Source organism: Thamnophis elegans, chromosome 5 (genome assembly GCF_009769535.1).
Source record: "Thamnophis elegans isolate rThaEle1 chromosome 5, rThaEle1.pri, whole genome shotgun sequence".
Lineage (NCBI taxonomy): Eukaryota > Metazoa > Chordata > Lepidosauria > Squamata > Colubridae > Thamnophis > Thamnophis elegans.
In genome coordinates, this window is record NC_045545.1 from 43999151 (window position 1) to 44018665 (window position 19515).

Consider the following 19515-nt stretch of genomic DNA (forward strand, 5'->3'; position numbering starts at 1 on the left):
AGTGGTTAAAGGCTCTTAACAGAATAACAGAGTTGGAAGCAGAGTCTGTAGATTCTGACCAGTTCTGGAGAACTGGTAGCGGAAATTTTGAGTATAAATATCACCTCTGATTGGCTTTGCCCCCATCTATTCTCCGCCTCCTGAGTCCCAGCTGATGGGGAGGAAATGGAGATTTTACAGTATCCTTCCCCTCCCACACCCATTAAGCCACACCTATCAAGCCATGCCATGCCCACCAAGCCATGCCCACAGAACCGGTAGTAAAAAAAATTGACTCCCACCATTGGTTGGAAGGGACCTTGGAGGCCTTCTAGTTCAACCCCCTTGCTCAGGGAGCAAACCTATATCAGTGATGGCAAACCTTTTCGGCACCAAGTGCCAAAAAGGGAACATGCATGCTCCTTGGGTCTGCACCCCAAAAGAGGAGCTGCCCAAGGGGCATGCACGTACTGGAAAATGAACTGCTGGATTCTGGTGCAGATGCATGCATGATGATCAGCTGGCCAGCACGCATGCTCATGCTGGAAAATGGAAGACAAGCTCCTCCAGTTTCCTGCACTGCTGCATGCATGGCCAGCTGATCATTGTGTCTGCATGCACACTAGAAACCTGGAAGAGGAACAGGCAATGCCCCACGTGCCAGGCAACATGGCTCCGTGTGCCACTTCGGGCATGTGTGTCATAGTTTCACCATCACGGCCCTATACCATTTCAGGAAATGGTTTTCATTCTCTTCTTTAAAACTTGCAGTGTTGGAGCATTCATAACTTCTGGAGGCAAGTTGTTCCACTGATTAATTGTTCTCACAGTCAGGAAATTTCTCCTTAATTCTAGGTCGTTTCTCTCCTTGATTAGTTTCCACCCATTGCTTCTTGTTAGGTAAGCTCCCCATTGGGAGAGCAAGTGCGTTCAGAGAAGCGTTGTGAAAGTTGTGTTGGATAACAAACAAACCAGCATACAGAGACACTGCAGTTTAAATAGGTTTTTACTTTCGTGGAAATAGAGGTATCAGAGTCCATCAAACAGTCCCAGTCATACACGGTTAAGACAGTCAGTCATCAACCTCTTTCAGTTAAGGGATAATCCAAATAATATAGTCCATAATCATACAAACAGTCCGGTACACATAGCTTGCTAGCAGTTGCAAAACCTACAATAGCTCACATTGATCACTTTACCGCACCTTTAACAGCCAGCTTCCAAACACTCAGATCAAATCAGCATCTAACAGTGATTCTGGCTCCATCTTATGGCTGATTGAGAAAACAGCAACCAATCACATTTACAGCATGATTTAAAGAAACAGATATAGCATTGTTACATGATTTATATATTGCCAACTTAACCGTTAGATTATATTCCTAACACTTCTTGTCCTGCCTTCAGGTGCTTTGCAGAATAGCTTGACTCCCTCTTCTTTGTGGCAGCTCCTGACATATCTTATTATATTTAATCTACAAAAAAATACACCCAAGTGCAGATATTTTATGATATTTCCAAACTCTGAAGGGTTGTCACATAGAAGAGGAGTGATGGATTCTGTTGCTCCTAGAGCAGGAGCAGAAACAGTGGGTTAAAATTATAAGGAAGAAGGTACAGGATCAGAAAGAGCTTCCTTCCTGCAAGAAGTATCATCAAATGAAAGAAGCTATCATGTGACAGGGTAAATTCTCCTTCTCAAGAATCCCTGAAACAAAGGTTGGAGGGTTATCTGTCAGGAATGCTTTGGTAGCTCCTGCAGGGAGCTGAAGGTTGGACTAGAATATCTCTGTGGTCTCTTTCATCTTTTACATAATTTGATTGCATTACATACAGAAGTCGTCAAACTTGGCAACTTTAAGACTTGTGGACTTCAGCTGCCAGGTTTGGGGACCCCCGCATTACAGGAAAAAAAAAAAATATTGATGCAAAGTATATTTGGAAAATGCTGCTAAACTCAATTTTGATTCTTGTTCACATGATTACAATTTGTTTTAATCTCAATTTGAAAATTCCAGCAAAAGTATTGCTTTGTTTTGTCACTGGACATAGAAGCATTAGTAATATAGATCAGTTCCTTAGTTAAAGGCCTTTATAAATATATTAAATATGTTTCCTATGTTTATAGGATATGTCTATGTCAGCAAAATATTTTTTCACATTTATTACACCCTACAGAGAATTTTTAAAGAGTTCTCAACTTCATTACGCTTGAAATGTAAAATGATTCAAGGTTACATACATGACATGGGATTGCCTGTATATGGTCCTGATTGTGTTTAATTATAAACCTAAAACTAACCTTAAAAGAAGAAAAAATAGTAATTTTAAACATTTGTGAATGTGATTTTGAATTATTTCATTGGAAATTAGAAAGTGCAGTGTTCAATATGTGGAGCTATGGGTTTATTGAAAGTGAGATGTGTCAATACTGTAAAGTTACTATGGAAAGAGGGTTGCAGCCCTGGTTTATCATTTTAGATTGATGAATTGGGTTTATTCTTTACTTTTGAATTAGTCTCTTTATGACAAAATGGACAGATTCATCACTATTATTTTTTGTGACTGAAGTTTCATGTTCTATTTAAAATTTGAATTATAGGCATGATAATTGTTTTGTATTTTTCTTCCCCTTTTTTCTTTTAATATTGCTTATTGCTGAGTATTAAAACAATAAAATGGGTTTTTTTTTTAAATTAAAGCCTATAGAAATTGCTATTTTGTATTTTGAAAAACAAAGATGCTAGACTTTTGATCTAACTCAGAAAGGTGGTATACTTGTTGCCTATTTTAAATTGTGTATGTCATTCTGGAGAAAACAGAAAGATGTGGCTATATGTAAATAAGAAGCAAATCTTCTCTACCTTGATTTATTTAATTTAGTTTGTCAAACTTGTAAAAGATAGGTATAAGTATAAACCTAAGTATGAACACAGTAAATGGGTACGAATAAGTGGGGACAGTAGGACAGGGACATTTGGCACGCTGGTGTGCTTATGCACCAGGGGTGGGTTTCTCGCCCCGTTCCAACCGGATCGGTTGGAACGAGGCCGGCGGCGTCCTCACGCACGCGGCGCGCGCGCACGCATGCATACTAGCGTCTGCGTGATGCTCCAGCTGCTCCTGGAGGATCACGCAGGCATTCTGCGCATGCGTGGAAAGCGCGAAATTCGAAAAAACCGGGTAAGGAGTGGGCGCGGGTGTGCGGGCGCGCGCGGGCGCGGTGGGGGGGCTTCACCGTTCCCGGAAGTTACTTACTTCCGGGTTCGGCGACCAACCGGATCGCAGGGACCGGTGCGATCCGGTTGAAACCCAGCCCTGTTATGCACGCCCCTTACAGACTTCTTAGGAATGGGGTGAGGTCAACAGTAGATAGGTTAAAATTATGGGGGCTTGGGGATGTAACAACAGAGTCAGGTAGAGCATTCCAGGCATTGACCATTCTGTTGCTGAAGTCGTGCAATCGAGTTTGGAGCGGTTTACCTTACGTTTGTATCTATTGTGTGCTCGTGTATTGTTGTGGTTGAAGCTGAAGTAGTCGTTGATAGGTAGGACATTGTAGCAGATAATTTGTGAACGTTTAGGTCGACCTGGTTGGCTTGGTGACTTTGTGTATAAATCTAGAAAGATTCCTTAGCAACTGAATGCACGTGATTGGGCTGCGGGGGGGGGGGGGAAGGGCAGCTAACCTTTGGGAATTGAGGTGCTCGTCTAACCAAATACTAATCAAATCCAACTCCACTTAAACTTGTGTGATAAGGCTGGTTGCAGGTTATCAACAACAACTGGCCTTATATTGAAGTCCGGTGTTTTGCCCCCTTTTGCTGGCCAAGAGTCCCCTGGGTTTTAAATCTGCAATGGCAGAATAATAAATAAAAGTCGACACAATAATTTCATGAATTATGCTTTCCCTTCTTCGGTAATCACATTAGCAAACCATGATAACAGTCAGAGTAACAGAGAAGAACATCAGACAACACACAAGATCTTGAGCTTCAAATTATCCACACTTATCATCAATCCATTGCAGATGCCCTGTGGCCAGCAGAATTAGGCACCATCTAAGCTTGTTGCTCAGGTTGTTGTCCAATTAATTTCTGCATAAGATCTGCATAAGATCCATCTGAAAGCATGGGGTGGGAGAAGTCTGTAAAACTGTGGCAGTCTGGTTTAAGGGCAATTACATGCTGCACTGTTTTTTGCCAGTAGAACTATGAATTCTTGGCCAGTTCTGAGTTAGTCCAAAAAAACAGATCTGAGAATTCATAGTTCAACTGGCAAAAACTGGTCCTCTATGATCACTAGGATTGGCAGATACATAGACTTCACAGACATTTCACCTTAGAACATTTTAGTCTAGATGCCTCCTAATCTCTAAAATGGCATGTTCTGATTTTCAGGGATTCAAAATCATAATCTTAGTGACGTGCCAATAAATGTTGCACTGTAATAACAAAGCCTCACTCTTGTCCCGATCCCAGTTGAATTTGAGCTGCAGTCTTTCTACCTGAACCTTCAATGAAGGAAGTAAAGGTGGCTGTTGTGCAGGCAGAGAAGAGGAGCCAATGCCCCCAAAGCCTGTCCTGTCATTTTAGGTAATGAAAACAAGGTCTCTTGGAATGGAGCAATTCACCAGGGATTTCAATGGATGGTTGGAGTTTGATGTATGAGGCGAGTTAAATTGGTATCAATAAATACTAACCCTGGAATGACGTTCTTTAATTATCAGCACAGATTATACATCACTTCAAAGCAAACAAACAGCATGCATCAGGCCACAGAGGAGTCGTGTGTATAATGCTAAACAGAGGCTAGCGCTAGCTGTGCCGCAGAGCAGCGGAGAACTGCAACCTGCAGAGACAGGGAAGCTCATAGTATATATGTATGTGCAGGAAACTGAGCAAAAAGCCTTAGATTCGGTCTCTAAAAAGTATTTGATTTCTGTAAATGCTTAAGAAAAGATGGGGAAAAGGGCAAGCAAGATGGGGCACAAAGGGCTGCAACATCTTGTAAAAGAAAATCGTTCATTTTCCCTTTTGGTTGGCTTTACATACATGGTGTATGCAGGGCTCTTTATCCTAATCCATACTTCCTTCCTGCTTGAATTGTACTCTTGAGGTACAAAAGATGCTCTTAAACATCTTTGATTGGTCTCAGAATAAATTTTAGATAGATAGGTTTTAGTATAGTTTTTCATACCCTACACACTCCAGACGTGCTAGGCTACAATACTGCCACTCAATCATTTATTAATCACGTGTGCTTATTTGGTAGAAATAAGGGCTGCAGACAGTGGTGGGATTCAGCCAGTTCGCACCTATTCGGGAGAACCGGTTGGTAACTTTCTAAGTAATTCAGAGAACCGATTGTTGGAAGAAATCTCCTTTTGTTTTTTCCCACTTTACAGAGCTAATCCTGTAAGGAAGGCAGGAAGGAAACATTCTAGTGTTGTTTCTAGCCTAATCTTTATTGACCTGCTTACAGAAACTGCCTCTCTGGTTAACCCTTATTACATTGTAACAGCTAAGGTGAAAGCACCATTTGACGTGAATGACCTTGAGTTGGCCATGCCCACTCAGTCACATGACCACAGAGCCCCACTTACCCAGATGGTCATTAGGGCAGAGAACCGGTTGTTAAATTATTTGAATCCCACCACTGGCTGCAGAACAAAACATCTGGACTGTAGCAGGTTGGGAGATTTCAGAGTTATGAACATAGGGACCACTTATCTCCCAATTGTCTCTGCCAGTCAAGTTTGGTCCACCAGAGCAGGTGCACTCCAATCCCATCAATTAACGGTTCATCATGCAGGATCAAGAAAGCATGCATCCTCTCATGCAATTCCTGCCCTCTGGAATGATAGGGGTTGGACTAGAAGACCTCCAAGTCCCTTCCAACTCTGTTATTCTGTTATCCACACACACACACACCCTGACAAGCTTTGTATCATTCAGGAAATTATTGAAGATCTGACTGTTATTATCGGCTTTGGAAACAAAGTGATTGTGGAGTCCCCTTTTTCTTGTGTTTATTCTGCAGCATTTTGATCTTTTGATTATTTTGCTCTTTTTTCCATGTTTCACATGTTTGTATACAGTGGATATAGAAAGTCTACACCCCCAGGTTTTTGATATGTAAAAAAAACCAGTCCAAGATAAAGCACTTCAGAATTTTTCCACCTTTAATATAATATATAAGCTGCACATTTATTTTATTTAGCCTGTAACGTATGTTACATTAGTCAGTAGTCTAATCTACAGTGTTAATACAGAGTTGTCATAGCCTGTGAGTCCTTTGGACTGCAAGGTTATCAAACCGGTCCATCCTAGAGGAGTTCAACCCTGATTGCTCTTTAGAAGGCCAGATCCTGAAGATGAAACTCAAATTCTTTGGCCACCTAATGAGAAGGAAGGACTCACTGGAGAAGAGCCTAATGCTGGGAAAGATTGAGGGCAAAAGAAGAATGGGATGACAGAGAATGAGATGGCTGGATGGAGTCACCAAAGCAGTAGCTTAAATGGACTCCAGAGGATGGTAGAGGACAAGGCCTGGAGAAACATTCTCCATGGAGTCATTATGGGTCAGACATGACTTCGCAATTAATAACAATCACAGCCAGGATTTGGCTGCTTAAGAATGCTAGTTCATTCGGTTCACACTTGTGTGCTATCCAGAAGTGCACCACAGGGGCAGAACTAGCTTTGTATCAGAATTGCTAACAACATTCTGCAGCAGCATTTGGCCTTTTCCCCGACCATTGATGTTGCCTCGCATTTGAGCATCACATTTGGGCAGGTCCAACATCGGTTGGATTTGTACTTACGCATGAAGTGCCTTAATTTTCTCACCAAAGGGGTACCTATTTATCTACTTGCTTGTAGCTTGCTTTCAAACTGCTAGGTTGGCAGAAGCTGAGGCAACTGGTGGGAGCTCATCCTGTCAAAAGTTACTTGCATCCCTGTAGGGCAGGACCAGTTCCTCCATTGGAGAAGCAACATATGAAGTGAAATGAGAACTAGAACAAGCAAGTAGATGCAAAGACCATGGAAAATGGTTCCCAGAAGACAATGGCACAAAAATGCAGCACCAGAGAAGAGGATAAGAAATAATAGTTGGAAACTGATCAAAGAGAGAAGCAACCTGGAATTAAAAAGAAACTTCCTAACAGTGAGCACAATTAACCAGTGGAACAGCTTGCCTTCAGAAATTGTGGGCACCCCATCACTGGAGGTTTTTAAATAGAGACTGGACAGTCACTTGTCTGAGATTGTATAGGTTCTCCTGCTTGAACAGGGGGCTAGACTAGAAGATCTCCAAGGTACCTTCCAGCTCTATCCTATTCAAGTAACTCATTCTGACAGAATGAGTGTGCATTATCTATGACCAACAGAGTCTAGGCCAGTGATGGCGAACCTATGACACGCGTGTCAGTGCTGACACGCGTAGCCATTTGGGGTGACACGCACAGGATTTCATGCGATTCATCCTCGGCTCCTGCACGGCCGCCGAGGATGAAAGAATCTGTGCTGGAGGAACGGGGGGGGCGGGACGTGTGATCCCCGCCCACACTCACTTACTGTATCGCCGCCGCCCCTTTCTGAGCGCAGGGGCTGCTGGTAAGGCGTGCGTGCCGTGCGCACACACGTCATCAGCGCGGCGAGGGAGGACCCGCAGGAGAGGAGCGCGGGAACAGTGCGCGCCTCTCTCCAGTCAGGCCGGCACAGAGAGTCTACTCCTGGGACTGTCGGTTACGACCGCACCACAGCAGGGAACAGCGGAGTGCCAACGGGAACTGTGAGCGCCATTATACATTTTTGTAGTTTAAACTATAAATTGCGCAAAATTATGTTTTTGTCGAAGTGACACACAACGCGAGTTATGCTCGATTTTTTGCCGATTTTTGACACACCACGCCAAAAAGGTTGCCCATCACTGGTCTAGGCAGATTGCCCTGGTCACTGGCAAAGGAAGTCTAATAGCACTTTTTAAGCATCTAAAAGGAGGTCACATGGAAGCTCATTATCTATTTCCCCCGGAATGCAGCACATGGAAAAATGGATTTAAGATGGTATGAGGTGGCAGATACCAATTGAATCCAGAATCTCTCCCCCCCCCCCCCCATTATAAAGTGTCTGACAAAAGCAGCTAATTATTCCGAGTACTGATCCGCGTGTTTAAGTAGCGGCTAAACAGCCATAGACTGTACTCGGGATGCTTCCATTTGAATGCCTGAAATGAGCAGGGTTCAATAGCCTATAACTTAGCCAACCATGGGAGTCTAGCTTTTTGTCTGGATTGATATAATACCCCCTATTTAGAGCTGACTTGCCCAGGCTTCACTCAATCAACGGTGAATTTCCTGAGGTTGCACAACACGCGGGAACGCAACTGAAGTGCCAGAACACGCTGAGGTCGGATGTCGTTCAGTTTCACTTGTGTGAAAGGCGCTCCATGGTGAGATGGGGCTTCTCTGCGCTGATTGGTTTAACAACGCAGAGTGAAAATTACTTACTAAATAACGAGGGTTTCCCCCCCACCTCCCCGGTCCTTCCCGGGAAGGGAAAATGCCTTGTCGCTACGGTTTGCCGCTCAGGAAGAAGCGCTTGGGCTCAATTACCCGTAGTGTGTGGCCTCCCATCGCGCCGAGGAGCAACCGAGCAACCAGCCACGAGATTTCCGCATAGATACACACCCTCACCCGATCCCCCACCCACCTGCGGCTGCTCCTTCCCGGAACAGCGAAAACTCCTCCTCCTCCTCCCGGGCGCAGTGTGCGCTGGGCCGCAGACACCGCTTCACCCCCTGTGCCATGGCCACGCTGCGCTTTGCGGCCAACCTGGCCTGGCTCTTCCAGGAGGAGCCGACGCTGGGTCAGCGCATGGAGGCGGCTTCGCGGGCCGGATTCCGAGCAGTTGAGCTGGCCTTCCCTTACGCCTCCGACGCCCCAGAGTTGCGCGCGGCTGCAGAACGGCACGGGCTGGAGGTGGTCCTGCTGAATACTCCGCCGGGTAGCCGATTGCCTTTGTTAATTGCTTTTGGGAGACTTTCGCCTTCTCTTTGCCCGCCACCCCCGATCTCCCCTTTCTCTTCCCCTGACTTGGGTAGCGGCGGCTGAAATCTCAGTGGGCTCCTTAGAATGCGGTAGTAGACCGGTGCCACCCGTGTTGATCGGGCGAAAATTGTAGGTCTTTTTTTTAACTAATAACAATTGGAAAAGACCTTGGAGGTCATCTAGTCCAACCCCCTGCTCATGCAGGAGACCTATACTAGGGATTCGAACCGCCGACCTTTCTGATCACAAGCATTTTAGCCACCTAGCCAGGCTGCTGCTGTTGCCTCTTTTTCTTCTTCTCCTCCTCCTCCTCCTCCTTCATTGCTTTGTATTTCATACAACCAAAATAATTTATTTTTCCTTCTTTGTGAAGCCACCCAGCTATTAAAGGCACTGGGTTGTTAAACAAACAAACAAAGGGGGGGGGGTCACTATCACATTTGTTACTTGCTTCATTGACTGCAAAACAAACATCTGCTGGTTCTATTGTAAGGATCAATACCACTTATACTCCAAGCTTTTTGAAGGCTCTGGAATTTGTACTTTAGCTGATCACCTGTCTTCTAAAAACTCTCCTCCTACCCCTCTCTTCAAAATAGTGGCAGATGAGAAGAAAAGCTGACATATTTGCCCCGTCAAAGAACTGTTTTCTCAGTAGTGGGTTGGCCAAGTAAGGATCCCTTGCCAATATGTGGAGATCAATTTGTGCTGTCCTTTTTTCCAGGGAACCAAGAGAAAGGTGATATGGGTTTAGGAGCAGTGCCTGGACGCCAGCCTGAATTCCGGGAAGCTGTGGCTTTGGCTGTGAAGTATGCCAAAGAACTGAAATGTCCAAGGTAATAATGAAGATAAACCTTGAACCAATTATAGATGTGTCCCTTTACCAGCTGGATACCCTCCAGATATACTATAACAATAGCAGTAGATTTACATACATAACGTAGACTTACATATTGCTTCACAGTGCTTTATAGCCCTCTCTAAGCAGTTTACAAAGTCAGCATATTTTCCACAACAATCTTGAGTCCTCATTCTATCCACCTTGGAAGGATGGAAAGCTAAGTCAACCTTGAGCCTTGTGAAATTTGAACTGCCAAATTGCAGGCAGCCAGCAGAAGTAGCCTGCAGTACTGCACTCTAACCACTGCGTCACCACTGGCTCATAATACTGGCGACTTGAATACTCTCACCATATTTTGTCAGGGAGCATGATGAATAAGTCTGGTCTCCAGAACTTCTAGAGGTTGTCCAGTTGGGGAAGTCTGGATACATTTCTTTATATGTTGCTATCACTTAACAACCATTCATTTAGCGACTATTCAAAATTATGACAGTGCTGAAAAAACTGACTTATGACAGATGGTTGCACTTTGGATGGTCCCAGCACCCCACAACCCCATGTTCACCATTTGTAAGCTTCCAACCAGCTTCCAAAAAGCAAAATCAATAGGGAAGCTGGCAGAAAGTTGCAAATTGTAGTGACGTGACAGGGCACTTAACAACCTCAACTGAGACTGCTGGAAAGTGCTGACATAAAGCTGCTGTGGTCACGTGATGTTTTGTTTAGTGAACACATAGCTTAGCAATGGGGTTGCCTGTCTCAATTAGGGTTGCTAAGTGAGGACTGTCTATATATAATGCAGAATCCCTACAGTTCTACCCTTTCCCTCCCTTTGAATTGGTGTTGATTCCTGGCAACGTGACTAGTCACTGTGATTTTCTTGGCAAAATTTCAGAAGTGGTTTCCCATTCCCTGCTTCTTCCCTGGGCTGAGAGTGACTGACCCAAGATCATCCAGCTGACTTGGTGCCCAATGTGGGACTAGCCTGATTCCTAGCCTGACCACTACAGCAAACTGTCTCTTACATCCCTCCCATAGTGTGTTATAAAATATATTTTTTCTTTGCAGGAAACAATCAATCGTACATTTCCTTTTGGCTTGCTGCTCTGTTATTGAAGAGGGAATTTTTATAAATCTCCTCACTGTGGCACATTAGAAGGGAATGATACAGGCAGGTATCCAGATTCAAGCAAAATTGTTATCATTTTTAACTGGGAAGGAATCAGAGAATAAACAGATGTGTCTGTTACTTACGGAATCTGGCAGCAGCCTTGATGGATGTTGTAAGAGACATATTTACTTGCTTTTATCTTGCTTCTTGGAAGTGGGCGAAAGGGGAATCTGGCGCTTTCCATGTTCCATAATGGAAGGGGAAGAAGAGACCTTGGAGATCATCTAGTGTGGAGATCATCTACCTAAAACAGGAATCCACTAATAAATAAACATCCAGCCTTTGCTCATGCATTTCCAGTGAAGGGAAGTTCATTTCCTTGTAGCAATCTGTTCCATTGTTGAATAGTTTTTGATTTAGACTTTTTTTTCCCCTTTATGTCTCACCCCAATCTCCTTCGTAGTGGATTAAACCTCTTTTTTTAAAAAAATATGTCTTCCAAAACAACTCTGAACAATGTTACCCTGTCTTCTATCTGACAGCCCTTCAGATGCTCAAGAGACAGCTTTGGTATTTCTCTGCAGTGTTCTCCTAGCTAAACATTCCCAATGCTTCTATCCATTCCTCATACATTTACAGGCATTTTATTATATTGGGCAGCTTTTCACCAGGCATGTTCCAGTTTGTCGATGTTCTTATTAAATGTGGTTCAACTGAACTGAATATAATATTCTGTTTGACCAGTTAAGAATTAGCAGGAACAATTACTTTTTATAGTGACTGTATTTTTTTTTCAACTGCATCACACTGTTGGCTCATTTTCATCTTCTAATCCATTAAGATATTTAGATTCTTTTCACATGTACCAATTTACATGCAACAAAAATATTCCCAAGGTACATTGCTACCAATCTCAGTAGCACTATTTTGAGAAGGCTGCAGTAGGGAAATCACCTGATTGAAGTAATTGGCTATGTTTCCACAACACACTGGACTACAATTGCATTTTAGACGGGCATGCTGTGTCAAACTAGCACAGGTAGTTTTCTGAATATCATATAAATTCAAATAAAGGGATTGAGTGAACCACTATTGACTCTACAACAGTTGCACTGAGCCAACTCCCTAAGCAAAGCATCTTTTTCAGATTGGTTGTGAAGCCTGAGAAAGATGGGCTGCTTTAATGTTTAACAGAGAAGTATGGTACTCGTGTACGGTCCAATGCAATTCTTCTGAAGCATTTTGAAAGACAATCTTTTAAGTCCATCACAGGGATGACGTAAAGTAGGCAGTTCGGTTTAGGTTGACAATATTCAGGCTTTAAGGTGGATAAATTATAGCAGCTGCAATGATCCAGAGGAACCAAGATGTCTTGAGTTTCAAAATTGATAGAAAGAAACCTGGATAACAACATATAACCATGTCAGTAGTGATTAGTGGTGCTTGGAGACTGTTCGTTTCCAGAGCAGAAGCACTTATACCATCTTCTGTAGTGCCAGGAATCAGTAACAGATTCATTGTGCTCTGGTGAACAAAACTTTCAACTCTTGCTCTTGTCTATGACTGGTTGGACATAGAGGAAGGAAAGGAGGAAAATTGTGAAAAAATTGACTACTTCTTTGCTTTGCCTAGAGATGGCTGCCATCTAATTCTAGCAGTCTTCAAAAGTTTTCTTTCAAATATGAAGGAATGTGGAGCATGGACATAGAGGAGAATAGCAAATCATTGAAAGATGACTTGGTCCCAAGAAAGAGGAAAATGTGAGAAAAAAACTAAAAAATAAATGTAGGTTTTTATTTAAACAGCTTACCTCTGTCACAGCTGTTACTCTGGATATCAGGATTAAAACACAAACCTCAATCTACAATGTCCAAGGTTAAAATAATAACTTCAGAAAAGCATATCAGCAGCATCAATGCCCACCTAACTCCTCCTTCAAACACCTGGGGAAAATAACCTTGATTTTGCTTGACATATGACGGAGCAAAGAGAAGCATTGGTAGGCTTTGAAATTTCTGGGTTCTATCCTATAGTAGAGGGACACGGTGGCTCAGTGGCTAAGACACTGAGCTTGTCGATCAGAAAGGTCGGCAGTTCGAGATGAGCACTGCCCCCTAGAGTCAGGAATGACTACCACATACTATGTGTGAGGGGAACCTTTACCTTTTTATCCTACAGTAATATAGAATCCCTATCCTGCCTGTTTCTTAACTTTGCCCATCATGAAGGACTGACAGCAGGATTATTGGCAGTGTTTATTAAAAGCAAAGGCCTACTCTTTTTATTAAATTTCTGCCATTTCCTCCTCCAGATTTTCCTCATAATTACCACGTTGTGAGATAAGTTGGGCTCAAGAGATTGGCCCAAGTTGGCTTCCTCAGCTCAGCCTCCCCTGTATCATGCTGGTGGCTTGTCTGTTGTCTGTTTTGTATTAATAGAAAAGCTGGAAATATGTACTCATATGGCTTATAAGTAGGAATCCCATTTGGGGAAAAGGGATATATGGCATCTGTATTGGTAATGACAAGATTCCCAAGTTTAGTGCTTTTCACACTGCATTTCTTTTTTCTTTGCCGGTTGAGCATAAAAAAAAGTAGTGAAGCACATATAGCTTCATCCTTTTATATTATTTTAATTGATTGGGAAAAATGAATACCAGTCATTACAAAGTAAAGCATCTGATCAGCATTGCCACATATGATTACACAAGCGTTGTTTTAAATAGCATTGTTGATTAGTACCTATTCTTCATCTGTAAAGCAAGGAATAAAAATGGTGAGGGAGAAAATCAGTCTTTCTTACCCAATTGTATATGTCCCACTTGCTTGTTAAATGGCACAAAGGTACATTAATCTTCCTATAGTGAATGAGCTTGTATGTACAGCTCATGGGGTTTTGTGCACCAATCTAAGTGAAGCTAGGCAATCTTACATTAGATAAACTAACTGCATCTTGTACAATTCTGAATTACATGATTCAAGAGGGAGTGGATTCACTCACAGAAAGTCTGCATGCAGTGATATATGCTAACTGTTTAATGCACTTCATGGATCATTGCCTCTTAGGGCATAATTAAACTGGGGATAAAAGAGCTTTTACCATAGTCACATTGTAGCAGGAGCAGAGATATCTTGATCCAAGTACAAAAAGGCACAACTTCCCTCATTCTTACCCCTGCTAGCTTGTACAAGATACAGTTGAGTGAGCTTTCTTCTGCACTGATGCAGCTCTATGCTTTTAGGATCCATCTTATGGCTGGCCGATTTCCTACAGGTGCTAAAAGGGATGCTGCGTCAACTGAGATGGAAGCCACCTTTATTGAAAACCTCAAATATGCTGCTGACATCTTGGAACAAGTATGGACTGAGTGGAAATGGGAGAATTACCAGATTGCCATGTTTCTTCCAGAAAGGGAAAGGATTCCATTTAATACTGATTTTGGGGGGAGAGGGGGGGGAGTTTTACTCTCCAGATGTTGCTGAACTGCAACTGTTCCACCTGCCAGAGCCAAACTGGCTACTGGGGTTAGTTAAGCTCTTCTGGATTCCCAATTTCCAAGAATTCCACAGAATCAAAAGAATAGCAAGACTGTTCAGAAAAGCCATAATCCAATTACAGATAGACCTCCTCTTATTGTCTTGTGCAATGTTTAGAGTTACAGTAGTGCTACAAAAAAAACCCTTTGCAACCAGGGAACACATTTACAACTTTTGCAGTCTCTCTCTCTCCATCATATATTTGCCATTACAGTAGATCAGTAGACAGTACTAGAAACTGTCCTGTGTCTCATCCATTCCCCCCACACCCTTATGGAGTGGGGGACATTGCCTAAACAAGTGATCTGTTTAGGCAATTTCTCCTTTGTCAATTTCTCCATTTTTCCTTCCTCCCCTCCTGCTAAGTGGTTTGCATAGTAAGCTATTCCCCACTGAGTGCCTTACTCTCTTGTAATCCTTTCTTCTCCAATGAAAGTAAATACAAATGTGATTTCCCTTTTGCCAATTATCTCAGCATTGGGGTAAGCATTCCAAAAGGTGAAGGAATGGGGGAGGGGGGACATAAGTAAAATTATAAGCAGTCTCAGTCTTGTGATTTTTTCCTCTTAATAGCTGTGTCACCTAGCAACCGAGTTGCCAGTCTCAATTGTGGTTGCTAAATGAGGACTACCTGTGATTCTGAAGTTTATGTTACTAACTCCTGAATGACAGGCAACAAGAGAAAATAGTTGTACACAAGGGACGTGGAATTATCTGTGAGATTAGGCAGAACTGAAACACAAGGGCTGAAGGCTAAAAGCAGATTTTCCATGATACACTATTCTTAAACTTCCAAATTACCTTTCTGTGTCTATCCCTGCAGGAAAATCTGATTGGATTACTGGAGCCTATTAATAACCGGATTAGTGATCCCAATTATTTTCTGACCACACCACAGCAAGGTAAGACATGTGAAACTTTCCTTTCCTAGGCACAGAATTGCATAGAGGGAGTGGAAGTCTTTCCCCAACAGTTCTCGATTGCACTGAGAAGCTAGAGATTAAAACCTTCCCAGCTACCATCCCACTTGGCTAATTCCCGGTGACTCCTTTAAGGGCAGAAGGTAGACATGCTGTAATGAAAAATGTTGTGGTTACTTGGTTCTTGGTGGCAACAGCCAATAAAACAGAGGGAGGGTCTCATTAGAACGTTTGAACTGGCTGCATCAACAGTCTGTGGAATTAAACATGGCCAATCAGTTCCTCTTTGTGTTTTAGAGTTGGCTGTAGTAGTGCTGAGATATGTAGAGGATAAAATCGGTTGATCAACTAAATCTGTATTCTTTCAGCTGCTGCCATTTTGGAAAAGGTGGGAAGACCCAGTTTGAAGCTAGAGCTGGTGAGTACCATTAGGTATGTCTTTTAGGGGAATGTTGGGCTCTTTTACTGGCTAGGGGACTCGGAATAGCCTGCTCACTGGTTAGTGCTGCCCAGGAATTTCAGAGTCACCTGAGAAGCCAGCAGAGGGCACATGTTGCTCCCATAACTCCTGCCTTTTCTTCCTCCTGCAGCCCACCTACCAGCATGCAGCCTCCATTGTTTTCCTCCCCAGGCCTTCCCCCCTCCACTCACATGCAGCCTATGCTGGCCCTCCCAGGGCCTGATTCACATGGAGCCTATGCCAGCCTTTCAAGACCCATTTTAATCCCTCCCCCCAACTCCTTACCTGGGCTTTCCTCTTCTTGCTTAATAACTCACATCTCTTGGCATTATGATGGCAGTGGGGATTGCCATTGCTAAATGATGCATGTGGTCATCTGACATTGCATTTTATGACCATATGACAGCCAGAGGAATCCCAGCTGCAATTGCCATTATAATGAGGATTACCTGGATTTAAAATTAAAAACAACTTCATCTTAAGTTCCTGGGTGCCACTTTAGATTGGCAGGGTGTACAGATAGTCCTTGATTTACAACAGTTCATTTAGTGACGATTCAAAGTTACAAGTTCAAAATGTGATTTATGTTTTTCACACTTAACACTTTTGCAGCCTCCCCATGATCATGTGATCAAAATTTAGACTTTGGCAACTGGTTATATATGACCGTTGCGGTGTCCCAAGGTCATGTGATCACCTTTCGCGACCTTGTGACAAGCAAAGTCTATGGAGAAGTTCATTTAATAACTGGGTTGCTAACTTACCAATTGCAGCGATTCACTTAACAACTGTGGCAAGAAAGGCCATAAAATGGGGCAAAACTCACTTATTAAATGTCTCACAACAGAAATTTTGGGCTCAATTGTGGTCGTAAGTCGAGGACTACCTGTATTATGTAGTCTGCAAAATTAAACTGGTTTCTAATACCATGCGAGAACAGTCTTAATCAGGGATGGTCAGATTGGCGGCCCACAGGCTGGATGGGTCATGCACAGGCCATGACCACTCCAACTCTGCAAAGGGAAAAATGTGATATGTCATGTGACAACAACATGACACAGTGAGTTTGACACCTGTGGCCTTAATAGATCAGGGCAAAGCCCATTTTAGCAATGTTGTTTTTCATGCTGACTGTGATCTCTTCCATTCACAGTCAGAGATAATACACCTCTCCTATTGTTCCCCTATTTGAGACTTTCTGCCCCCCCCCCCCGCCCCCACCAATTCAGGGGTAATACTGAATTTGAAAAAGGAGACAAATCATGCCTTGAGCTGAAGATCTACTTTTTGCTCTACAGGATATTTTCCATTGCCAGATCATGGATGGTAATTTGACACAGAATTTAAAGACATTTTTTCCCATTATTGGTAAGATAGAGTGATATGCTCTGTTGCTTGTTTTTTTTTTAATTAAGGGGACAAGGCTAGAATCAGGTAGAGCAAATAAGAAATATCTGATATTTACTGTCTTCTTCTGTAGGACATATTCAAATTGCCCAAGTACCAGAACGACATGAGCCTGATAGCCCTGGAGAACTGAACTTCCGTTACTTATTCCAGTTACTGGAGTCAATGAATTATAGTGGTTATATAGGCTGCGAATATAAACCAAAAGGCAAGCTTTATTTTATGTGAACGGGAAGAATCTTGTTATATGAAATTGATTATTGCATGTTGGAAGCTTTGGCCAACATCTGCAACCTCAAAGACTGGAGGTTAGCTGTCAAAATATTATTTTTGCTTAATGTAAGTCTTTATGGTTCCTCTGCAGGTAACACACTGGATGGATTAAACTGGCTGTTCTCCTACTGGGAAGATCATTGTGTGTAAAAAGTTGGAAAAAATTGAAATAAAGACCATTATAGATGGAGAAACCAACAGCAACAATTGCTGTATTCCCCTCCAGAGGGAACAACCACTCTTTTGCTACTTCCTGAGGTATCAAAAGCATCCCATTATTTTACATTAATATGACGATATTTCTTAGTAAAGTAGGATGCTCAGTATGTTTGTTTTTACCTGGATTAAAGCTGAAAATCATGTCACTCAGTGTTCTGTGATAAAATGCTGGGAGCTTTCTTAATGACATATTCTTCTTTAATCTTTTTTTTAAAGATGCAAAGCATTTGCACCCCAACATTCTGAATACAATAACAAAAACTGGCAAAAGGAGTGCAAAATTATGATGAGAACTCCCAAAGATGCTGGTATCCCTTTTTCTTCCTGCTAACAATTAATGGGAAAGAGTTTGGTCCAAAGGAAAGAAACTCATGTCACTCCAGATGTAGCTCAACACTGCCACTTGGTGGGTCTAGAAAAAGAAATCCTTGATTTTTTTAAAATTTGCCTTTTTCTTGCATCATGTCCTGTTTCTACTCAAAAACAGCTGGATCCGCAATGTAACATTAAAATCTGATAAGTGTTTGACAGAACTCATGGGAATCCAGGCCAGCTGTCTTAGAATACATCAGCATATCCTATAACAACAGGATAGGAATCTGGCAGTGCTTCCACCCATCTTGACAGAAAGTTGTTTTGGCAAGTAAACAGAAATCTACCCTGCTTCTCCTTAAAAATCAGTGCAACAGTCTGATAGGCAATCTGTAACAAAGTCCTTAGTACGCCATTTAATTTATTTAATAAATAAATTCATGTAATCCATTTATTTAATTTACTGTACACTCACTTAATATAAAACATTCTCACCATTGTGCAGAACCCTTCCCAAATGCTTTTAATAGTGTCACTCTAGCCGACTGGCCAGGTCGGACTCCAGTAGTCTTTTGGCCTTTCAACTCAAAGAGCCCCCAGAAACATGGCCCATCCTTCAGATGCTCCTAGAGCAATTTCTCTGGATAAGAATACCCCGCCCCTTTAAGTGGGCCAGCCATGTTGCTTTCTCTTCATGATTCCCCCTCTTGGCCCAGTCAGATTCAGTGTTCCGACTTCTTATCCAGCAAGATACAGCCTCAGATCGCAGTCATGTCAGGGCACCTCCATTCTAGACTTCTTGTAGATGCCTATGGATCAGTCAGAAGGTCCAACTGTTTCTAGAGCAGCCCTGTCCAGAGGTTGAAGCAAGCTGTGTTGATAACAGATTCCAGGTGGTGGTATGTGGACACAAGTTGCGGCAGAGGGCTTTCACTGTCCTGGGGTTGAACTGGGAACAGCTCTCGAAAGACCACTGCCAGGCTCTGGAAGGCAAAACCAACAAGATCTACATCTTGCATTGTTACACATATTTCCTGAATTGTAAGTCACCCAAAATCATTGACTGAGAGAGGTGGCTATAGAAATTGGATGGATGGATGGACAAACTGTTGCCAAGAGTACTTCTGGAGGACTAGTGCCCAAAATATCCAAATATATATTTGTTTTTCAGTCTTTATTAGGGTCGGAGAACAGATTCAGATGTGACTGCATAATTATGGTCAAGATAAGCCACAGAGAAAATTGGAGCTGTCTAAAAGCAGTCCGTCGTTCGAATCCAGAAGAAACCCAAAACTCTTGGATTAGTGTCTGCAATTCTGAGTACAATAAATCTCTGGTTAAAACATTCAAGCTGATGGAGTTACTCTAACACTCTATTGCCTCCCACTTAACCTTCAGGTTT

At 42.6% G+C, this 19515-nt stretch overlaps 2 protein-coding genes and 1 long non-coding RNA gene across 9 annotated transcripts in view; 1 reads left to right on the forward strand and 2 right to left on the reverse strand.

Annotated features, from left to right (window-relative positions):
- LOC116508717 overlaps positions 1 to 8666 on the reverse strand; it is a 79663-nt gene extending 70997 nt beyond the window's left edge. For all 3 annotated transcript variants that reach the window (XR_004255408.1, XR_004255407.1, XR_004255406.1), the window contains exon 1: positions 8600 to 8666. This is a non-coding gene — a long non-coding RNA (uncharacterized LOC116508717). The remainder of the gene's footprint in view (positions 1 to 8599) is intronic.
- A 62-nt stretch (positions 8667 to 8728) lies between these two features.
- On the forward strand, positions 8729 to 19463 carry HYI (hydroxypyruvate isomerase (putative)). Of its 5 annotated transcripts, XR_004255403.1 has the most exons (10): positions 8729 to 8990; positions 9759 to 9870; positions 14228 to 14342; positions 15346 to 15424; positions 15811 to 15860; positions 17201 to 17270; positions 17383 to 17517; positions 17674 to 17840; positions 18018 to 18207; positions 19285 to 19463. XR_004255403.1 is itself a non-coding variant. In XM_032217363.1 (8 exons), exons 1-8 carry the CDS (start codon positions 8792 to 8794, stop codon positions 17730 to 17732), a joined length of 819 nt encoding a protein of 272 aa, XP_032073254.1. In that variant the 5' UTR covers positions 8729 to 8791; the 3' UTR covers positions 17733 to 17947. The 5 variants fall into 5 exon arrangements, 2 of the variants coding, with proteins under 2 accessions (XP_032073254.1, XP_032073256.1); XR_004255405.1 differs by lacking the exon at positions 18018 to 18207; XR_004255404.1 differs by lacking the exon at positions 19285 to 19463 and having other exon boundaries at positions 18018 to 18440.
- The window catches only part of SZT2 (SZT2 subunit of KICSTOR complex), a 95031-nt gene continuing 94062 nt past the window's right edge, over positions 18547 to 19515 (reverse strand). Inside the window, 1 exon segment of the mRNA XM_032217362.1 lies at positions 18547 to 19096. Within this exon segment, the coding sequence (XP_032073253.1) occupies positions 18953 to 19096 (144 nt within the window). The 3' untranslated portion in view covers positions 18547 to 18952.